Here is a 24,895-nt window from a genome sequence, read left to right as displayed (position 1 = left end):
CTTACTCACCGGCAGGAACTCAACACTATGTACTCACAGTAGACCCTACTGGGTTTAGTGTTATTTGGCTGCGGTTTTCTGTAAGGTGGAGGTACTTCCCCAGTCGGGCTCTGCTCTAGATCTGGAATGACATCCACTGGCTGTGCCCTACCACACAAAGCGAGATGACATTCACAATGCCCATACCTCTCTTTTAGACGTAGTTTAAGGACCTACCCGGGTCCTAAACTAACAAGTATGATCATTCTGTACCCCTAGTGTAAATATTTTCGACAGCGAAACGTGACGTACGCGTTTGCGTTAAGTGTCATTTTGTATGAGATTTTTGACTTTCCAAAACGTCCCGCTTGGCGCGCTGTTCAAAAACCCATACAAAATGAGACTTAACGCAAACGCGTACGTCACGTTTCGCTATCGACTAAATTTACACTAGGGGTACTGATGTAATGAATATTTGTTTTTTCTCGTACAATAAAGTGTACAGTGTCTCGAACAAAATACTTACTTGCTTGAGTAATGTTTGTTAATTTCAACGTGATTTTAACCAAGCGAGTACAAGAAGTGTTGTTTGTTAATTTAAAGCTAGATGTAATAAAAAAGGCTGTTAATCATTATTTATTACCTACTGCAGATTGAATTTTAAAATCCTATACATATATAAATTCACAACCAGGGGCCTGTGGAGTCCGTTTAAGCTAAGTTCGCGCAGACTTAAGTAACGAAGTATGGCATTGCTACTAGAAACGTAATTTTCAAAGGGATATTGACATTTATGGTGGCATCTGCACACTTTATCAAGCAATCTAAAACGTCTAGATATTCTTATAATCTTCTTTAGGAAATTGTGTACAAAAAGGTAGTTTTCTTTGCAGGTAGGTCCTTTACACGTACACATAAACATACAAACATACGATCACACAAACAGTGGGAATTAAAATTACAAACAAGTCATGCACAATGGCGCAGCTAATATTTCCACTTGACGTTTTAACTGTCCATCTATGCCTTGAATGGCTACTCGCTAGAGCTGGCTCTTATCTACGGCTATCATATTTCATTTATCATAAATCAAGTATATATATAATTTTTCACAGCTATTGTTATCAGACTATACTTAAATCAAGTTTAAAATAACAAAGTCTGGCAGGTATTATTTTTTTCTTAAACAAATCATGTCGCACTCATTTTAAGTTTATAGTAACTAAATACCATAAACATACAAACAAACATACAGTGGGAATTATCACAAACAAGTCGCACAATGGTGCAGCTAATATTTCCACTTGACGTTTTAACTGTCCATCTACGCCTTGAATGGCTGCTCGCTAGGGCTGCCTCTAGACTCTTATCTATCGCACGGCTATCACATTTCATTTATCGTAAATCATGTTTTATAAAATATGTGACATTTCACTGCGAATTAAATACGATCGTTATCAGTCCATAAATCAGTTTCTGTTTGCAGTTTGCCATCTTGGTTAGCAACAATTCTTGTAAATCTTATACATGCACTATACTGACGAGTAGACCAATTTTGTCAATTGTTTTTATTAGTTAACAATGATATCTCATATGTTTTATAAGAACATAGGTAGGATTATTTTGTCATAACTGAGAAACTGCGTCATTAATTGTACCTATATAGGGTAAACCGTCTATTACTGGCTACATTCCAATAACTGGCCATCTTATACTAAAGTGGCTAAAATAAGAATTATATTTATTTGATGATGATGGTATCCTGTTATCCCTCATCAGGGACATAGGGCTTTCAGAAGGATTTAAAGTGATCGAGACTTGAGGATAATTCGGCACTCCAAAAAAGCTAGGTACTCAGTTTTTCGTTAACCTGAATATGGTTAGGTCCCGGAAACTGAAACAAACTAGGCCTAACCAAGATGACAATCGTTGGTAGAAAACCAATCGAAACTGTTCGGTACCTTTCGTATCATCAGTACCCCTAGTGTAAATAAATTCGATTTTGAAACGTGACGTACGCGTTTGCGTTTATTCTCATTTTGTATTGGATTTAGAAAGAGCGCGCCAAGCGGGACGTTTTGGAAACTCAAAATCCTATACAAAATGAGACTTAACGCAAACGCGTTCGTCACGTTTTGATGTCGATAAAATTTACACTAGGGGTACTGATATCCCAATACATTTTTCCTTCTCGTTTAGCGTTTGTCGACGTACGATTGTCATCTTGGGCACGCCTCAGCAGCCCGTTGGAGCGACGATTGAAATTAAGAACTCTTTTGCCAATTGGAGATATGGTTTGTTGCTTCCAAACCCAAAGATCTCTGATTCGAAACGCAGCTCTTAACACATTCACGGACATAACACAATTCTCGAAACTGCGTGATGTGGCACAGGTAAAACAAAATGTTTTCCCGTCTATGGATATACTGCCACATCGCACTTTCTATAAAATGTGGTCGAAATATTGTCAGCCTTATATAGCCTTATTAGTTGTATACATCTTCATACATTGAAGAGACTTGTAATACGGTATCCCATCTATAGCCGTAACGTCATCAGCCATGTTGTGCCACAGCATGCGTCATGGCCTTTCACTGGTGATGCATAAAGTAGGTAAGTCACTCTGGGGTTTTTAGTGTGGCACTAGAAAGCCTTGTGGTGTACCTACTCGTAAAGCGAAAGATACTTGATTTCATTATGATTTTATGAAAACTCGGCGGCATGGACGGGATTGCGGTTTTGTCAAATTTACAAAAGTCAAATAGTGGTTGCGCCAATTTATGGAATGAGGTTTCCAAAAACGGATCCAGGTTCGGTGAGGATCCAACCGAACAATTACTAAAATCTATCTATCTAGACGAAAACAACATCAAAACGAGGCTCTGCACTATTAGCACCCAACGCGGATCTAGTTTCTTTGGTCATCTGAGCAGAAAGGGCCAGACAGTCTGGAGAATTTTCTGTTGGGACCGGCAAGCCGCTCTTGGGACCGGCAAGCCGGTCCTGGCTTTATCCTCGGATGTTATTCCGTCCACCCAACGCGTGGCCATAGGTCCAGAGCTTCTCCAGACTAGACTTAAATCGACCGGGATATGGACCTTTTGTATTGTTTTCGAGCTCCCGATATTTCGACGCAGTTACATGCACCTTGTTGACGGATAACTGAAGATAGGGGGTGGATCTCAAAGTTGTGTAGACCGTGTTCGTGCGTGTCAAAACAATACAATAGGTAATCACGGTCCATATCCCAGTCGATTTAAATCTAGTCTGGAAAAGCTCTAGACCTATGGCCACGCGTTGGGTGGACAGAATAACATCAGAGGATAAAGCCAGGACCGGCTTGCCGGTCCCAAGAGCGGCTTGGAGAAACCGGGCCCAAGAGCGGCTTGGAGAGCACTAGTGAAGAGTGTCCAGTTGTCCACAGTCGTCACTTCCCTCAGTCATGAGGATACGACAAAGGTGAAGGGAAGTAATAAAATAAGGAAGAGAACAGCCGGTACTCCAAGTGCCCGACAACCCTACCTGCGCAAACTCGGTGGCGCCGCGTAAGGTCGGTAAGTAAATCATGGGCCAGCGCAGCGCACGACGCATGGGTCGCGACGGCCTGATGCAGATTAAGGTGAAATGTCGCTGCCAGTCCTGGGCGACCCACAATCAAAACACGAAAATAGTAATGAATAATTATTTTACAGTTTTTAAGGATTTCTACTACTCATTGGAGATTTACCAGTCTCTTTTCGGTAAAAGGAAACATTGTGAGGAACCGGATTAATCCAATAAGCCCAAATTATTCCTCCGGGCTGGAAGGTTAGATGACAGTCGCTTTTGTGCAAAGTAGTGCATACCGAAGTGAACCCCTGGTTCCCTTGGGCCGTGGCAATAAGCTCGGACAAACGTCAGGAAGAAAAAGAGGTATTTCAAAGTTGCGAGTTGACTTAGGTCTTGATCACAGCCTCTTGTTCATTTGCTTGCCAATGACAATCATCGTTAAGAGTTAGAAATTTGTTACCTACACTTGAGAATATTTTTTTATTGAAAGGTTGAAACTATTTAGTTGAGATCTCGGATGTATGATAATGTATGAAAAAAATCTAAGTCAGGGCGAAAAACCTGCCGTAGAAATATTATTAAAAATGCACACTAGTATTCAAATTCACGATCGCATGTTTAGTTTACTTTAGCAGATCTAAAATTATATGCAACCCGGCTACAATAAACAAGGAATCAGTCACGACATTACTTCCCATCTGCCTGCGGTTTATTATTTATTGTGGCAACAGACTAATCTTTCATTTTGTTTATTTTGGATGAGCTTTCTTGGCCTGTGGCTTTATATTGTACAAAGAACAGTTGACGCCAAAGATGTTTATACTTTTGCACCTTACTTTTTTTAAATAAGGAAAACATATAAACATAAATCTTTCTAAATACAGGCTGGCTCAAATACATCTCTCTATATCTCTATTCTCCTTTAGCTTTGATACACAAATTTGATACAAGAATTTGTTAAAATTATCAACATAACGACAATAAAAAATCTTTGTATTTCGGGGCCACCCTCTACGAAGGGATTTCAAGTAATTTCCAATTTGGTACATTGTCGTGAAAGTTGTGCTTGGGTGCTTTATATCATTACTGGTTAATCTGTGGCCTGTGGCTATCTATCTTAATGCAATCTTTACGTAAAAAACTTAACTTCTTCAGACGAAACTTCCTTATTCTAACTAACCGACAGTTCTCTACAGCTGGCAGAATGTCCTCATAAGCCACAAACCGCTGTATTCCCTAGTCACAGTAAGCGTGTTGGTGACGATATTTTGTAAATGTTGCGTGCGCAGATCCACGTCCGACCAGATATGTCCATCTAGATGGCGGGAAGCAATATGTAAATCAAGTAACCAGCAGAAGACTATCATAGTTAGATGACACTGACCCCTCTTCTTGTCGAACCACATCTCCTGGGAGTGGTCGAGCGGCGTGTCTCGTTCCTATGAACCATCCAGTGTGCGAGCCTCACACACTGTGCCAAGTTTCCTGTTGATTAACAGGTAGAACTTACCTCTCTTCTTGTCGAACCACATTTCCTGGCAATGATCGAGCGGCGTGTCTCGTTCATAGCCTCTCTGGCCAGCCTCACAGCGGTATACCGCGCCAGGTTTCCTGTTCGCAGACAGGTACTGCGAGTCCGCTTCTGGCGCACCCACCAAGATCCTGGGAACAAGTAACAAGAAGGTTAAAACTTTATATGTTATTCTATTAGGAAACGATTCTAACCACAAGCTAAATTATAAGCTATCATATTTATGGCCAATCAAGACTTATACGTGAGCAATAAATTGCTATTATAAGCGATATAATCCGTTGTTGCAATAATTAAATTTCAATTTATATCATTAAATGTATTATCACTGTGTAAATAGCCGCAAGCAATCTTTAATAAGTTCTATTTAATTTTACACCAGGAAAACTAAATCAACATTAAAATTTATGACACTATAAAGGATAATAAATTTTATTTTAGTAAACAACCCCTCCAGTAAAAATGCCTTAAGTAAAAACAGTCAGTTTATTTCTCAATAATTGTTCCCTTATCACTAATAAATCCCAAAGGATTACGTAACATGTTCGTCCCACAACAGTGACGAATCTAATGACACCTTATCCATTAAAACCTAGGCATATAACTTGTCAAAAAACCGACAATCCCAATCTCCACAAACATTACCCTCCTTTCCCCACCAGCCAAAAAGGTCACGAAGGGCCGACCTGTCTGCGCAAACATACCGTAATGCGAGCGGATGGGCTGTCGTAACCCGCAGAAACCAGGTGGCTGGACACACGCCAGCAACGACCACATTCCTATACGTTACCTAGTCAAAGCTCAGGCAAGCAAGCAAAACCAGTGTACCATTGAGCTGGAGACCCTTTATTACTCGGTGTAATCAAACACCAAGCTTGTATTGGTTGTTCAGAGCGTTTGAGTTTACTTGTGCAAAGTGAATGGTTGGAATAAAAGAACAGATGGTCCGCACCTGCGGGATCCTCTTTAATCTCACTAAATCTACCACACCTTTCATCCCGCATATCTATGGTATGAATACCGCAGATATATTGCTGTGTTTACGCTTAGAACTGCCATTCGTTACTGCAAGTTTTGTTTATTTGGTTACCTTTATCATCAGTTGCAACTGTTTTGCTATATTTATACTACATTAACTGGTTTAGCAATAGCTTCCTTACACGATCGTACTTGGTGTAATTCTTTTTGCGTTTTTGAATGGGGTTAAGTGATGTTTGGAAACTAAAATAAAAGAGCCAGTGGCGCTACAGTAAACAGATTTTACGTGATTATACATATTTGTTAATGAACTACTTTTGCTGGAAACTCGCCAAGCATTAAATAGTGATTCTACGTGGATTGACAAAAACATTACTAAAAACTTCAATAAATAGTTTATCATATTCAATAGATAGTTTATGAACAAAATAAAATTACGACAGCTTTCACATTACATTCAGGTTTGATTTCACCGAATTCTATTTCCTAACAGATTTATTTCCATTATAAGAGTACCATCCTTTACTTGACGTTATCCTATTTAGGTCCTCGGTATCTATGCCACCTATTTCATTCCTTTCTATCACACTTCATCTCATACACGAATGGAGGAGATTTTTTCCAAGAAATATCCTCTAACAAAGTCAGTCTATCTTATTATACAACTCTATTCTACACCTTCACACATGTCTTTACTTCATAGAAGCATCCAAAACATCTCCATACTCCGTACCCGAAAGTAATTAAAATAATAAACTTTTAATAGCCCAAGTTAATTCCGTTGCTGTCAACGCGCCGAGTTTGAAAGCCACGATAAAATAGAGTGCGCACGCGCGGCCCGGAATAGCCCCCTTCCTGGCGGGGTGATCGACTCTTCACAGGTAATAATGTTCTCGAGTACCTGCATTATACGCGTTACTGACAAGTAAGTTAACGATCAGATTATGGATGGGAATTTTCGTACTACCGTTTTGATCAGAAATTACCGAATTTTACAAACAGGAAAGGATACCGTAATATCATTTATGGTGACAAGTATGAGGACCATAACACGAAATGACTTTTTCAACGTTGTAACAATTTTGCTTGACAAACAGCGCTTTAATTTTGAGAATCATGTAAGACCAATCATTAAATCAGGATTTAAAGCATCGCCAGGGTGCTTGAGACCCATTAGGCTATCAAGCACCAACCCAACCCGTTATTGCTTGAAATAACAGATAAGTTGTGGTTGTGACAACTTTTGACCACCAGCACTGGAACTTCTACGTGAAAATCCCCTCCTTTTAGGTACACACAACTCTGACACAATCGATTATTTTACTCTACTCTCCCTTTTACAAACAGGTACATATTTAGTATTTAAGACTATGATCGGTTTCTGCCTTAAACGAACCGTTGTGCAATTGGGATGCCCCGATCGTAAGCTTCAACAAATCCATCAACACTGTTCTGAAGATCAATAAAACGTCACAGTGAGTCAGTGGTATAGGAATACGATTCGCGTCCGGGAATGAACCCGGCTATTTGCGTGCTGGAGCCGTGCCAGCGTCTGCGATTATTTGACCTGTTTCTATCGGATCACTATGCTGACGCTCATGGATAGGCCTGACAATGTTTAGAACCTTTAAGGAACCGAAACCTGGGGCAGATGTAGTTTTATTTTTCGATCTTAGGAAATTTTGAGTAATCTGCTCAACCTTAAGATATATATATATATATATATATATATATATATATATATATATATATATATATATATATATATATATATATATATAGTCCTCCTCATCGATTTCGATGACGCCGACCTCAGCAATTACGGATTACGCCGATTATGGGCCCTAATGTGGCTGGCCAGGCCGAACTTGGTCTTAAAGACTCTTTTGCAGACCTTAAGATAGGAAGTTATTAGACTGTGTAAGCCAGTGTGTAGAACAGTGTGTAGACTGTGTAGAACAGGAGTGGCGCGACAGTATCTCGCCCGCGAGAAAGACCACTCGTATTTTTATTTATCACTGTATTACCTAATTATAATCGCAAACGAAATACCGTCGAGCCACTCATGTGTTAGGTTAGGCTCGGGATTTGGGGCATATTGTAACTAGAACAGAACAGAAATCACGTCTTTAAACCTTTGACGACCGGTTTGGCCTAGTGGGTAGTGACCCTGCCTACGAAGCTGATGGTCCCGGGTTCAAATCCTGGTAAGGGCATTTATTCGTGTGATGAGCATGGATATTTGTTCCTGAGTCATGGGTGTTTTCTATGTATTTAAGTATTTATAAATATTTATATATTATATATATCGTTGTCTAAGTACCCTCAACACAAGCCTTATTGAGCTTACTGTGGGACTTAGCCAATTTGTGTAATAATGTCCTATAATATTTATTATTATTATTATTATTATTATAACCTAAAGGGTTTTCTTAGTGAAATAGGAGCCGAATCCGTATTTTTTTTTAATCTACCGATTATAAAATTATCGTGATATATTTGGACAACATGCACATGGAAAGTTTAAAGTATATACAGATATTATAGACTTAAAAAATAGCTATCAGTTTGGACAAGTCATAAATTCTGTGATTAATTTACTTCCTCGGCGGGTTGAAAGCCAATGATGACCTAACAAAATTCCCCACATGCCAGCCCTCCGATTGAGCTAACATTCAACCGATAATCATAAAAAAAACGATACAAAATACAAAAAATGCGGAACCTTTGTATCAAAACTTCGTGATAGATAAAATGTTATCGCGTGAGTGTGTCGATTAAACGAGATGAAATCTGTTTGATTTTGTCTTCTCCAATTATGGTGGGAACTGAGTGGCCTATCATCACCAACTTAAAATAAAATTGAAATAAAATTAAAATTGTGGCTTTCCGATACTTTGGTTACGACTTCCTAGTTCCATTGAGTACTTCTACTTTTTTAATTTCCTTTACTTTTCTGGTTCGAATTCATATCTATTTATATTATATATTGAATATTTATTTGTTTTTATTTATATATATATATGTATGCATTATTTTATGGTTATTTTTCTATCTATGTATATTTGTATCAATGTGTATTCAAAACGTGCATTTCATTAATTTCAGTGATTGTACACTTTTGTTTGTGTTTGTCATTCATTCACCGTTACTTCTGTTTTGCTCATTTTCTCAAAGGTTAACTGGAAGAGATCCCATACAGGGATAAGTTCGCCTTTGTTGTATTTAATTTACTCTGTAACTGTGTTTTTCGTGTTTTTATTTATATAAAGTACAATATGTACAATAAAGTTTATACATACATACTTATATACGTATGTCCAACTGCTAGGCACAAAGCTCCTCTCAGTGTCTGTCAGCTATACCGCACACGCTCAATGTGGATTTTACACACACCATACAAACTTTTATAGATTCCCTTTTCCTTTATCAAAAAGTAACTGGTTAGTTTAAAACGACATTTCCTGACACATCGTCATGACGACAGCTATTTCGTCTAGTACTCTGAGTACCCACAACATAGGGCTTATTGAGCTGACAAAGGGACTATGTCGATCTGTGTAAAATTGTTCTATAGGTACCTAATATTCATTTATTTATACCAAAGTGCTGTGAAACTCTTTGAAAAGTATACACGAGGTGAAGTTTGAATCCACGACTTATTGTGTAGTGTGTAGATTATTATGTTTTTGATTATATGAGTACCTTGACCTGACATGAATATATTTCAAAAATGACTTCTTCTATTTCTACGACTTCACACGATAGTTAAATTATCCGTGTAACAACTCCCTAGACATTGTGACTATTGCGTAACTCCAAACAAAAACCATACATAACATGTTACGCGTAACGAAGCGATCAACTTTGTTGTCTTCATAACTTTACTGTGAAAAATTGAGAAATACAGCCATGTCCGTAAAAGGGGAGGGTGGGGCGAGACCAATCATGGAATGGGGAACGCCGGGCAGGCCCACCGCTGGGCTCGTGAGCAATTCGACATGCGGTATGTCGGATATATTGTAGAGGAAGCAATTTATCAAAACTTGACGTCCTAAATAATGTTATTCTAAAAATTTAAAACAATAAGATGGATTGTTACTTTTATTTTGAACCGAACGTGCAACAGATTTTTCTTAAACTTGCAATAAAATGTTGACATGACTTACTTAAAAGGTCCGGAAATATTACGTATCCGGTGCGATGAATGAAGATGATACGTAAAGGAATTTCATACAGCCTTAGGCACCTTGGACTGTAACTGAAAAGCAACCTTCTTTTGCTTTAAACGCCAAATTGTGACACAGAGTCCAGGCATTCATCCATCAAATAGTAGTAGATTTGTAATTTGTTTTTAGCTATGTAAACCTAGGTGCGAATAAACAACAAATGATTTACTAATATCCCTATACGGCCTCGCTACGCTCGGCTTATATCTTGGCCTGCAGCCCTTCGTTTCCCGGCCTCTATAGTAAAAGTAAAGTACTATAATCGCAAGCAGAAAGGTAGGAACTATACAACATTGGGAACAAATCAATTTATTTTATCAAATATTTGTTGTTTTTTTTTTTTCAAAACACCTAGTCTTTCTACGATGGCATATAGTCGAGAAATCAGGAATGGTTCCGCCGTGACGGAGTGTCCTATGGGTTCATGACTTTATTGATGATCATGAGGATTAGCCGCGATATCTAAACATGCCGGTTCGAGTCCGGCCTCCACCACTGAAGAACTTCGTAATTTTTCCTTTAGTATATGACATCTATTTTAGTTTTGTGACATAACCATGTCACCAGCGCGCCATGTCACCGCAGCGACGCGCCACACACACGGTGTAAGTGTACTATGTTTTTTATACTACGTCGGTGGCAAACAAGCATACGGCCCGCCTGATGGTTAGCAATCTCTGTAGCCTATGTACACCTGCAACACCAGAGGAGTTACATGCGCCGACCCTAACACTCCACTATACGTGTTTGTATACACAATCCGTAAGTCCTCTTTCTCCCACATTTCTCAGTCCCACTCCTGAGTCAGGACTCACAGGCATCACAGTTTATAGGTAGAAACTGGAATAATAACTGCATACTAACACTAGGTTTTACTGAACGATGACGTACAGCTTGACATTCTCAACAAAACACCTTGAGTATCAACAAGACGTTATTGTTCTTTGCAATGGAATTTCTCTATAGGTACATTACATCTATCTACCTATATATACTAAGTAGGTACATAAATATTTGTACCTATCATGAGTAATTAATACATGTTTCGCTGCATAACTGTGGAATTAAAATGCCTTATCGTCCAGGATAGGATAAATATGTACAATTTTTCATATTACTTACCTTAGTATATACATTTTTAAACAAGGAAATTTTAACATATGAATGAATTAGCAAATATTTACAAGGATCAGTATTTACGATATTCTCGTAAGCATTACTATATTTACTATCCAGATACCAAGGTCACTTAGGTCTACGTTACGACATTTAACGCTCTTTTCATCTCATTTTTATCAAGGCATGTAGTAATAGGTAACTAACTATACTTACTTACGTTACCTATAGGTATATGTGTATACAATTTTTGTTCAATTTCTATACATTTACATACAGTAACCTGTGTGCAGTGAATGTCTGAGGTTGTGTGAGAGGACGGGTAATGATTGTACAACAACTGTAAAAATGTAGTCTTATTAATGTATCAAAATTTTATTACTTTCTTGTTTTTTAATGTTTAGACAGTTACTTGTTCTCTGATATTTTTCACTATAGCTATGATATGAATGAATGAATAAATGAACGAATGAAATTTAATCCAGAAAATTATTTCCATATACATTATACATTTACAATTAAGAATTAAATTAAATTAAAATTAAATTAAATAGCATCCTAAAATTTAAATGACAATATATTATACAGTGTAAAGTACAGTGAGAAAACATCGTGAGGAAACCGGACTAATCCCAACAATGCCTAGTTTATCCTCTGGGTTGGAAGGTCTGATGGCAGTCGCTTTCGTAAAAACTAGTGCCTACGCCAAATCTTGGGATTAGTTGTCAAGCGGACCCCAGGCTCCCATGAGCCGTGGCAAATGCCGGGACAACGCGAGGAAGAAAGAAAGAGTGTAAAGTACAGTGCTCTAAAGCAGAAACGTATCATTTTCTGCACACAATAGTGCAGAAAAACAACAACCAACAACAACAACCCACTTTCAGAGCAAGAGAAATGAACTTTCATGGCGCATTAGTGTCACTCTAATGTCATGTAAACGTGTTTTTAATAAATATATGAACAAATACCTAAAATTAGCAAAAGTCTATGCTCTAAAACCCTAAAAATGCGCCGCAATAAAACCCCCTATTCCTATTATAACCTTACATATAATTCCACAGAAGAAGACTGATGCATCCAATGTACGTGACTGAAGAGTATGCTTTGCCACCGTCATGTTTTTACCATAAATTGAAGCTGCGGTGAATCACGCTGTGTCATTTGGCACGTGGTGTTGACTGTATATACCATGTGATTATTTCTTCATGTAATATGTATGTATCTCACTTTATTACACATAAACAGGTTTACATAAAACAGAATAAAAATAAATATATATATTTGGGCCGATTGCCGTTGTTGATGGTTTAATTAAGTCTGTCAGCTGTTGGCAAATCTATTATTTACGGTTATGCTTAGCAATTTTTAGGGTTCCGTACCCAAAGGGCCAAACCAGACCCTATTACTGAGACTTCGCTGTCCGTCCGTCCGTCCGTCTGTCACCAGGCTGTATCTCATGAACCGTGATAGCTAGACAGTTGAAATTTTCACAGATGATGTAGTTCTATTGCCGCTATAACAACAAATACTAAAATCAGAATAAAATAAATATTTAAGGGGGGCTCCCATACAACAAACATTTTTTTTTGCCGTATTTATAAATAATGGTACGGAACCCTTCGTGCGCGAGTCCGACTCGCACGTGCCCGGTTTTTTTTTTTACTTTCTGCTCGTGCAAAACTAGAAACAGGACCATCATTTATTCCTCGACATGACATTTGTCATCATTTTTGTAGCATTATTTATCTCTTATAGATATAATGATGACATAGGCTACGAAGACTTACCAACAGACAGGCCGCCGTATGCTTGTTTGCCACCGACGTAGTATAAAAAATACCACAAATTGCTCGACACTTGACATCGCTATACTTTGAGTACAAACACAGCTATTTAATAGTAAAAAGTTGAAGTACCTTTATAAAAGTTCACATACCTACCAATAAAACGCGTCTCATATTGCGACTAAATCGACACAATTAGCGACACGAATTGTCCAATGTACCACTTATTCTGATTGGCGTACCAATCTCACTCCAAGGAAAAATGTCGGAAGTACCTTCGAAAGTCATAGTCAGTTACATCGTTCTTGTAACTAGTATCATCTCAGAAGATAAAGGTAGTAAGTGTCATTGGTTTGCATAGGGGGTTACAACGTTTCTGAATGGAAAAGTGAAAAGGGCAAGTGCAGACAATTAACGGACAGTGCACCGCAAGGCATCTTGGATGCGGTTGTTAACGTTATTAGTGTCAATATTCTTCTTTTACGGTCAAATGCAGTGTACAATTTGTTTTTCACCACACCAACTGGTAAAGGCCCTCTTGATTGTTCAAAAACTAATGAGAAAGTTGCATTTTATTCACATGTGGGGCAAAGTAAACAGATGCAAATTTTGAGTTTTTTCCTTATGTTAGCTAGTAGAATTGACTTTTAAATTATGATTTTGAATGATTATTTTTTTATTAAGTACGTTCATTTGGATTTCATTTCATTTGAATTTTTTTGGTAATTCTTAGTTAGTACCTAGTTTCCTCGTGTTGGTGTGGGGAAAAAATGTGTTTCACCCGGAGGCAAAATTTGTTTAACCCTCGTGCATTGAAACCCCCGCAACGCTCAAGATTCCACTTCTCGAACCACTCGCTACGCCCGAGGTTCAGTTTTGGATTTTTTTGCTTGCTCGGGTATCATTATTAGCACGAGCGGTTAAACAACAACTTTGCCCCCTTGTAAAACAAATAACTATTTTTTACATCACTTAACGTCACTAGTTCGCTTGCAATTAATACTTAACAGATCTTAGGGAAAGTAAACGTTTAATTTAATTTAACTTAATTTAATTTAATTTAATTCAGACTTTAAAAAATCCATATTTTGTTACTACTCGTATTACTTAAACTAGGAAACCTATAAACTAAGTGTTAGTCTAATTGCAACATTCCTCATTCATTTGTTTATCCTCTGGGTTGGAAGGTCTGATGGCAGTCGCTTTCGTAAAAACTAGTGCCTACGCCAAATCTTGGGATTAGTTGTCAAGCGGACCCCAGGCTCCCATGAGCCGTGGCAAATGCCGGGACAACGCGAGGAAGAAGGAAGGAGTCTAATTGCAACATTCCTACTTATTTGCTATAACATTAAAAGTAAGTAGACATTTAAATAAATACCTACTTAATTATTTTGTTTAATTTCACGGTTTACACTCACGTGTTTTTAGTCACTCGGGTGACATGTTTAAATTCAGTTATATATACAAATTTTTTACACGGTCTATTTTATTTTTATAACATTTTTAGCAACTATAACCAATACGTTTAATGTAATGTAGTTAACCTAATATGTTTGTGTTGCTTAAGAGGGAATTATACCACGTGATAGTCCATAGAAAATAAAACGATTTTCCACTTCTAAATAATTTTCATTCTCCATGATTTTTAGTATGTTATTGACACAATGAATAACTAGGTACTTATATAAGTTTTCCTTTTTTTCATTTTTTTTTTATACTACGTCGGTGGCAAACAAGCATACGGCCTGCCTGATGGTAAGCAGTATCCGTAGCCTATGTACGCCTGCAACTCCAGAGGAGTTACATGCGCGTTTTCGACCCTAACCCCCTCCCACCCTCGTTGAGCTCTGGCAACCTTACTCACCGGCAGGAACACAACACTATGAGTAGGGTCTAGTGTTATTTGGCTGCGATTTTCTGTAAGGTGGAGGTACTTCCCCAGTTGGGCTCTGCTCTAGATCTGGAATGACATCCGCTGTGCTGTGCCCTACCATACAGAGCGAGATGACATTCACAATGCCCATACCTCTCTTGTGGACGTAGTTTAAGGACATACCCGGGTCCAATTTTTAAAGCGAAGCCTAGAATATATTATGTTGAAGCGATCGATATCAAAATTAAAGTGATATTTTAAGATTTAGTTAGTGGAAAGCGTTTTTTCCCGAATTGGAATTTCATAGAAAAAGTGCCGTTATTTCGCTAGGATTGCAAAGCTATTCTTCTCTCAAGGTACTAAAGTAAGAACACAAAATTGAACTGATTACAAACTTATAAAAGACCAGCTGGGTTAATATGGTCGGCTCTTTATCATTTGTCACCATGCCTGTCACGTTCTAACAAATATGTAAGCGCGAAAGTGACGGATATAGTGACAAGTGAGAAAAATGGAACCATGATACCGCCGCAGCAGTGGCATCCTGGTTCCATTTTTATCACTTGTCACTATGCCTATCACTTTCGCACTTACATACTTGTTAGAACGTGACAGACATGGTGACAAATGATAAAGAGCCGACTGAAACAAAACTCACCATTTGATTTGCTATGATTATTTATTTCTCCAACCTTAACTTATCCACAGTAATGCCTTCTTAAATCTACACTTCACAATCCCTCCACAACCACGTCAGTCGACCGTTAACTTCGTTCTACCCATTCCAACCCAGATTATTCATAAGTACCCTCCTTTGTTTTTATTTTATTTTTCGAGCAAAGAGAAGGGAGCACGATACCAATATTACCAGATTAACCTTAATAATCACCCAAATAATTAAATTAATATTTTAAAATCATGACACGGCCATCTTAGCCCTACAGACCACCATAGTTCTCCTTAAACATATCCTTTAACTAAACCCAGTAACTAAACGATAAATCTTCCAATGCAGCATCCCACATAAATCACGTTATCACGCACCTGCCAGCAGATAGCGGATGTAAACACCCTCTTTGTCTAACTGCGCTTACAATGCGCTTGCGCAAGCCTTTATGCGTTTTTAGGGCGTTTAGATATGAATGTTTGTTTGGACGTTAGTTGCATTGTGGATGGATAGGAAAAGTGACGATTATTAAGAGTTATTATCAGTTATAGAAGTTTTCGTGGCAGAATAAAGTGATCGATAAAATGAAATATCGACATGTCCGTTATCGATGTTACCTTACTGTTACAGATATTTTTAACATTGTCCTCCTAATCCTAGCGTTGTCCCGGCATTTTGCCACGGCTCATGGGAGCCTGGGGTCCGCTTTGGCGTAGGCACTAATTTTTACGAAAGCGACTGCCATCTGCCCTTCCAACCCAGAGGGTAAACTAGGCCTTGTTAGGATTAGTTCGGTTTCCTCACGATGTTTTCCTTCACCGAAAAGCTGCTGGTAAATATCAAATGATATTTCGTACATAAGTTCCGAAAAACACATTGGTACGAGCCGGGGTTTGAACCCGCGACCTCCGGATTGCAAGTCGCACGCTCTTACCGCTAGGCCACCCACACACATTAACATTGTATGAGAAGATAACAAACCTGAAGTACACAACACGTTCGATATTTTATTTGATATATTGGTATTTTGCTATTATTTTGGCATTGTATACTACAGTATACGTTTTTATTTTTAAGTACTAAATATTTGTAGTTAATAAAGAAATGATGTACAGATTTGTAATTGATTTTCATTCTTGATATTTCTCGGTAATATACAGCAAGTAAAAGTTACACCTTTTAATTATGAATCATCATGACTGACTTATCGATAACAGATTTATCGATGTTTCATTTTGTCAAACACTCGTTTGTGCCACAAAAACTTATATGTCTGGTTATTATTAACATTTTATTTACAATAACAATATACATAATGAATATATACGGAGGATTTGTATGTAGAGGACAATAACCAGCTTAAATCTAAAATAGGCCCTTGAGCATTGTACCAAGGATGCTGGCGGCATTTCCTCGTTACATCGCAATACTGATACGTTGTGTAGGGAATGTAGTCTATTGAAAATAAATGGCTTAATTATTATTATTACTGATACGTTGTGCGAGGAAGCCGCCAGCTCTTCGGTCACCAGTTACGTCAACCAGACGCTTCGCGATTTCTGCAAAAAAACTTGTGCGCGCTGGGACCTCATGAGTTATTTATATTAATAGCTATTTAGCTAGGACTAGGTATGCCTACGAGTATCCTATTCCGGAATTTTTGGATCTAAAAGAATGTGGGATCTTAGAAATGATTGTGTAAACCAATGGATTGGTTTAACACTCAGGTTATGAATTTTGGACGTGAAATCACACAACAGACTTGACAAAAACTATTTATTTAATATGACACCTCACTTAAACAATTGTACAACCGTCACTTGCGACTGCCGAGAACATAGAAATAGGATAGTATAGAACGACTGTCAAACTTCGAAAGTGTGACCAAAAATGAAATGCAAGTGTGTGCGTAAATTGTCTATGTGCGAACAAAAATAGTGATGTCATGTTACAACATATTAATACTCTATCGATGTTTAACTGCTTTATCGACTACTTTTTCAAATGTATTTGAAAAAGTTGAAAATGATAAAGTTGAAGTTGTTTGAAAATGTGTCCGCAAAGAGTTGACTTACCAAAGAAAATTTGAATTTCGCGCCTTTTCCTGCTGACAAGTTGGGTTGGGTGTGTATACGCTGTATACAAGTATACGCTGTCTTGTGTTTCCTTGTGTTGGCGGCAAAGCCGTGGAAAAGTGTTTAAAATGTAAGTACTGTGTTGGAAAGTGAAGTTTAAATTTATCGCTAAACATGTGCACCTTCAAAAAAGGTATTATAACAATCGTTATTATTTTAAGTCGGTTGTAAAGGTAATATCTTAATGATATCTTGTGAACAACTAATTCCATACCTACTTATATACCGAAAAGTTATCGATACAGTCATATGAATATTTTGTCAAGCCCTAGCGTAAAGTAACAGTTTCGGTTTTTACACAAAATATTCTAAAATATTGACTAATATGATGAAATATTAACACACAATTGAAGAAAAACTTATAATGAACTGTATAAATTGGTTTTTTACACTTTTTATGCTGTTCATTTGATAAAATATCGTTACGAAAATTTCGCTAGGAATATCATAATTACCTGTGAAATGAGTTTTTTCCTGGGTTTTTTGGCCCTGAAACACTACAACCCGGCACACAACATGACACCATCGTCACTAAATTACTTAATATATATTTTTCTTTTTGATTCTCTTATATTTTTCACGTTAAAAAATTCGGCAATATGATTTTGGCCGCCTCGGCCGCCTTCGAACTCAAAATTGGTTACGTTTTCTCATATGTAGTCTGCCTCTTTCGCACTTATGGCTTGTTCATATACGTCATGGCTTCCCTTTCGCACACTTCATCTGTCTGTCAAGCGAAGCGACTGACATGTCTCTGGCCGAGAAACGAATGCCGGGTTCAAACTTTCAACGTAGAAAACGTCATAGTCTTACTTGTCTGTGATTGGCCGTCTCGACAAACTGTCAATACCGGCCAATCACGGACAGTCAATACAACGACTCTTTAGTAATATTTTGAGTAAAATACTGACAACTGAATATAGATACGTATAAAATTATAACAATTGCTTCTACCTATACACACAATTCACGTGATATTATAAAATTGTGTTGTACTTAGTTGTTTTGATGTTATGATGGTAAGCAGTCTCCATAGTCTATGTACACCTACAACTCCAGAGTAGTTACATGCGCGTTGCCGACCCTGGAAACCTTACTCACTGGCAGGAACACACTATAAGTAAATCTCCGCTCTAAAATCAAGGTATATTTAACTTGACAATACGAAACACATTCTACAACTCAAGTGAATCCAATAGATAAAATATACGGAATCCACTTGACTATAATTATCATAAAGCTGCATCTTCCACAGCCCATGTAGCCTACAAGCTTACCTCTAAATTAAACTTTAAGTACTACCAACAAGGTCGATTTTTAAAGAAGAACGGATTCGGACTTCACGCTGTTTTGTAAGGTTTTAGTCACGTGTTAGTATATCTACATTTCCTGACTGGATGTTTAGCATGGCAATGGGGCCGCATGCGCAAACTATCTGCCCATTTATTGCCAATACAAGAGATCCTAAACACTTTTGTGGACCAGAATAACTGTGATTTCTACAGGGGCCCATTTCTCGAACGGTATTAGACTAATATTATTAGTCCACGAACTGGGGCCCATTTCTCAAACGGTATTAGACTAATATTATTAGTCCACGAACTGGGGCCCATTTCTCAAACGGTATTAGACTAATATTATTAGTCCACGAACTGGGGCCCATTTCTCAAACGGTATTAGACTAATATTATTAGTCCACGAACTGGTGCCCATTTCCCAAACGGTATTAGACTAATATTATTAGTCCACGAACTGGGGCCCATTTCTCAAACGGTATTAGACTAATATTATTAGTCCACGAACTGGGGTCCATTTCTCAAACGGTATTAGACTAATATTATTAGTCCACGAACTGGGGTCCATTTCTCAAACGGTATTAGACTAATATTATTAGCCCACGAACTGGGGCCCATTTCTCAAACGGTATTAGACTAATATTATTAGTCCACGAACTGGGGCCCATTTCCCAAACGGTATTAGACTAATATTATAAATCTACAAACTGTCAAATCGTATGGGTTTCCATGACAACACACTAATAATATTAGCCTAATAATATTCGAGAAATAGGCCCCTGTCAAGTTGTATGGGTTACCATGCCAACACACTAATAATATTAGACTAATACCGTTCGAGAAATGAGCCCCAGGTTAAAACGGAATGTATTGCTATTTAAATTGATATATAACTATCTTGAACGGTTCATAATTGTCATGTTATTAGTATTAATATATATTGAGCTATATTATCATATTATTTAAATTTTGTTATTAAAATGATTGATATGATTTGCTTGCTTGCATGCAGGCAAGACACACAGTATAAATAATACCTATATAATAATGTAACATCCAAGCAAATAAACATTTCTAAATAGATTTGTGTGAACTATGCGTAATTATAAAACACGCTTATTCACCTAAACGATCCACTAGGCAAGCTATTTGAAATCGCCGCCAGTGCCTAAAATAGGCGAAAGAATGCGTAAGGAATCGGCTCGAAGCGAGATACGATACATAACATTAGCATGGAGCTACTGACTTCGGGGACTTAGTAATTGCTTTATAAAGGTCTCGTTTTGTTCTGCTATACGACCGTATTAAAACTGTTTCGTATAATTTACCTACGCTGTTTAACTGACAATTTATTGAACCTTATTCTGAAGCGTGTTAAAAGAATACTATGAATAATTTTAAGAATAAAAAGAATAATATTTTTCATCACACTTGCTCGGATAAGATCTTATTTCATGCAGGTTTACTGAAGGAAAAAGGCATGTATTGTTCCCGCGGGAGTCATGGATTGTGAAAAAAATAAGCTATAACTCCCGAGGGAGTTTTTTTAATTGTGTGTGAGTTTTACTTTTAAAATACTGACGTTTATAATTTATTTTTATTGTTTATATTTAAAAAAAAATATAAATTTAATAGCCGTTCATAATATTTTTACAGAATTTTCAATTGTGGCTGAATGCCGGTTAAGTCTATACCTTCGATAGCCTATCCTGTCAAAGGATGACAATATGGCGGCCGAATGGCTGAAATGTCAACGTATTTAAGAATTAAGTATTTCAATTAAAATTTAGTTTTTTCCTCGCAAGTGTGATGAAAAACATTGTGTGTAACTCCGGGGGTAAAAATATTGCAAACTAGATACTTTAATGCCCTCCGGCCTCCAATAATGTCATGTTATTAATTGTTAGATTTGACAAATTTGCGCGTCATCGTAGATGACACGAACCACGAACTATAATAACGTGAGAAAATATTCACGAAAAACTCATGTAGATAATTAATTTCATTGTTATGAATTAACAATCAGATGCTAATAAACATTTATTTGCACCAACGTAAAAAAGAAAATAAAATTGAAAGTGCACTATTTCCCATCCTCATAAACTTTCTTCAAAACTTGTTAACAGAACTGAATTATAAATGAAGACGTGTACGTTCTTGGGTTGCTTTGGAGAGTGATTCTGATTTTAAAAGGTGTTTCGGTTTTGATACGACTTTGGCAATAGCTCACGCTGACTGGTGTGAGTGAAATGCGCAAAATGAGCGAATAATCGGAAGTCGTGTCATTAACATTTCGTTCGCGTTTAAGGTGGTATTTTGATAATTTCGAATATTTTTATAATTATTTTAAGCTTATTTTAAATATCTCATACACACAACTCAAACGCACCTCTTGTATATTTCATACATGGCAACAAGTTTTCTATGCCCCCACACCCCTCCAACCGCCAGTGAAAAATAAAATTTCATGGCGCGCGCGCCGAAATCGCACTCATATAATTAAAAACTCAAAAATACAAATGAAAAAAGTATTCCAAGAAGATCAGTGACGTCACTTTTAACATTAGTCAGTCTTTGCCCCTCCCAGTGCAGTAGGTTCAGAAAACGGTTTTTAAGAAGTAGGCGGTTTTTTGATCACAATACGGCTGCCATAAATTTAATTAGCAATCTTGAGGCCTTTATTTAGGGCTTGTATTGATTCGAATTCTGAGTTTTCGAATTACAAAATGCACTTAAAAAATTTGTAACAAATTATGCGCAAACCTAAAAATATGAAAATTGCTTCTAAAAATCGGCAATATCATGATTGAGGGAAAGTATTAATTTCTTTTTTATTTATTTCAATAAATTCATGATATCCGCGCTCCCAGGCACGCACTTCCACCTCGCTTACTCTCAGTGAGAGTGAGAGAAGACAACGAACTTAATGCATCTTAACGGTACGCTTGAGATGCACTATAAGTTGTGTCAATACAAAATTATAATATATATCAAAACTTAAAAAAAATTGTAAGTCAGAATCTGCGTCCTGCACGGTCGTAGTGAGCTGTTAACACCTTTCACTGGGCCATTTGCACGGGACTGGGAATTATCACATGTGCACGGAAGTTGCACCTTATTGAGGCTTATGCAAAATATTGCACTGTAAAAGCTAGTAAATAAGCTATCCTCGTACAAGTATTATGGTTGCGCGTATCGAAATTGTATTGTAGTAATTATTTATTTTAAGATTATTATAATGTAATGTTTACCCAGGTATTGGCTGTTGTATTTATAAATGTTGTTATGTATTTTTTTTTTGAATTATCTAAAAGGCTGGTCGACTTCACAGGTGACCGAAGAGCTGGCAGCTTTCTCGCACAACGTATTAGCATCGCTATACAGCGGGGAAATGCTGCCAGCATCCTCGGCACCATGCCAAAGGAGCCAAATTTTTTAGACATATTTTATTTAGTATTAGTTTTTAGTTTTATTTAATAGACAAGTTAGTTTATTTTTATTGTGCCCGACATTGAATTAGTTTTTAATAAATAAACTTTTACCTTTTTTATGTCACTATATGATGTTACTGTAAATGTTGTATTGACTTGTAAAAGAGCCCTTAAGGCCTACTTGCAGAATAAAGTTTTGAATTTTGAATTTTGAAATTAAAATAAGTCGAACCGTTAATAATTTAGCTGAATATGTAAATAGTAAGTATAAGTTAAGAAATAATTTAGATATTAAGGAAATAATTTACATGACTTATCAAAATCTGAATGTACGCTCACTCAACCATTGTAACACCACAATTGTACTACATTTAAAATAAATTTACTATTACTGTTAGTATTACAACTTTTCTATTTAAATACCTAAACTCGATTACTAAAATGTGGGTCTTTCCCTCGGTAATGACTACCACTTTTGTGTGACTCAGATTGCGTGTTACGGTTAGCAAATGAATACCGTGAATAGTTATACTACTTACACTGCATGCATACGTGATTCTAATGTGATGAAATCACCTAAATATTCAAGTACTACAAACCACAAATGTTGACAAATAAAACTTATGAAAGAAAACTTATAAAAAAACGGCCAAGAGCACGTCGGGCCACGCTCAGTGTAGGGTTCCGTAGTTACTCTTCCGTCACAATAAGCTAAACTGGAGCTTAAAGTATAGTAAATTGTTAACCAAGGGATGAAACGGTACCTTTCACGCGAGTTTAACAAATAGGCAAATTTGCATAATCAGTACCTAATTAAAGTAAGTCTTTTTACTGTGGGAGAAACTTTTTGCGTTAACTCAAAAACAGCTAAACTGATCATGTCCGCTATAGTTTTCATTTAAAGTCTTTCTTAAGCTCTATTTCCACGATTTTTTTCATATTTTTTGGACCTATGGTTCAAAAGTTAGAGGGGGGGACACATTTTTTTTTCTCTTTCGGAGCGATTATCTCCGAATATATTCACTTTATCAAAAAATGTTTGTTGAAGACCCCTATTAGTTTTGAAAGACCTTTCCAACGATACCCCACACTGTAGGGTTGAAGCCAAAAAAAAATTCACCCCTACTTTACGAGTAGGGAAGGTACCCTCAAAAAAATTAAATTTTTATATTTTATTGTACGACTTTGTCGGCTTTATTGATTTATACATCCATGCCGAATTTCAGCTTTCTAGCACTAACGACCACGGAGCAAAGCCTCGGACAGTCAGACAGACAGACAGACAGACGGACATGGCGAAACTATAAGGGTTCCTAGTTGACTACGGAACCCTAAAAAGCTCGCAAACTTTGACTACCTATAGCTTGATGCCGAGCATGCAGCAAATATCAGAGTGTGCTGCCTTAAGAGCATATATCAGCTGAGCGCCTTCTCAGATTTGAAATGTTTTGGTAAATATCTCCGTCGCGCTGACGAGGACGGCTCCTAAAATTAGTGCGATAAGGACAAATGCAGCTCAGGTGAAAAATCTCAGATATCGAGTTTCCGTTCTCGACATTTTCCTCCTTCAAAACTTAACCAATCGTAACGAAATTTTGGACAGAATGAGAAAGAAAGTATCTGTATCTGACCCTTTTGGTTTTTGCGTTTATTGGTGCCGATTTTGTATGCTAGGCGTCTGTTCACGGCGCATTCATTTGGCCGTTTTTAGCGCTGTTTGAAATAACCTAGTTCATATGAAAACAAGAATATCGAAAAAAGCAAAACGTACAGACACAGATACTACTAATATTGAACTCATATAAAATCATTCATCTAGGGCTAAAATCCAGAGAGGGAAATGTAAAGAACGTTTGTATGGAGAAATCACCACTAATGTATACATCATACATTTAAATTTTTATACTCAATTTAATCGGCGTAAAGTTTCCATTTTGAATTTTGACAAACTGCCTAGAAATCAATGGAAATTTGTAATTTTAGAAGCTATCTCCCGGCACATTGACAGATTATTAACATAGATCATACCTCTAGATATAGATATTTCAAAAATCTTTAATGAATTCGTCGTTCACCGTCAGTGTTGATCCGATAACAGTTTACGAGCCATAACCACTCCGGCGCATGTATATTTAGCCGGAGGAAGTAGGGACGTATTTTTAGACGCAGTGTCGCGTACTGACTACTGACCCTTTCTGAGTTCGTAACTCACGTAGTCTTGCAAGCAGTTAGTTTTACTGATACTGTGCATTTTCGTAGTGTATACCCGAGAAATTTAATTGGACTCTTCTATCCCTTCGTGTGGCCAATTCCCGCAGCGGGAAGGGA

The 24,895-nt window shown here is 37.3% G+C and overlaps 1 protein-coding gene across 4 annotated transcripts in view; it reads right to left on the bottom strand.

Annotated features, from left to right (window-relative positions):
* Positions 1-24,895, bottom strand: part of LOC133520942 (integrin alpha-8) — a 229,797-nt gene that overhangs the window by 144,218 nt on the left and 60,684 nt on the right. For all 4 annotated transcript variants that reach the window (XM_061855654.1, XM_061855655.1, XM_061855651.1 and 1 more), the window contains exon 2: positions 5,039-5,190. In XM_061855654.1, coding sequence (XP_061711638.1) covers positions 5,039-5,190 — 152 coding nt within the window. The remainder of the gene's footprint in view (positions 1-5,038; positions 5,191-24,895) is intronic.

Source organism: Cydia pomonella, chromosome 9 (assembly GCF_033807575.1).
Source record: "Cydia pomonella isolate Wapato2018A chromosome 9, ilCydPomo1, whole genome shotgun sequence".
Taxonomy (NCBI): Eukaryota; Metazoa; Arthropoda; class Insecta; order Lepidoptera; family Tortricidae; genus Cydia; species Cydia pomonella.
Note: the sequence above shows the minus strand (reverse complement) of the source record. Positions and strands in the feature narration are given on the sequence as shown.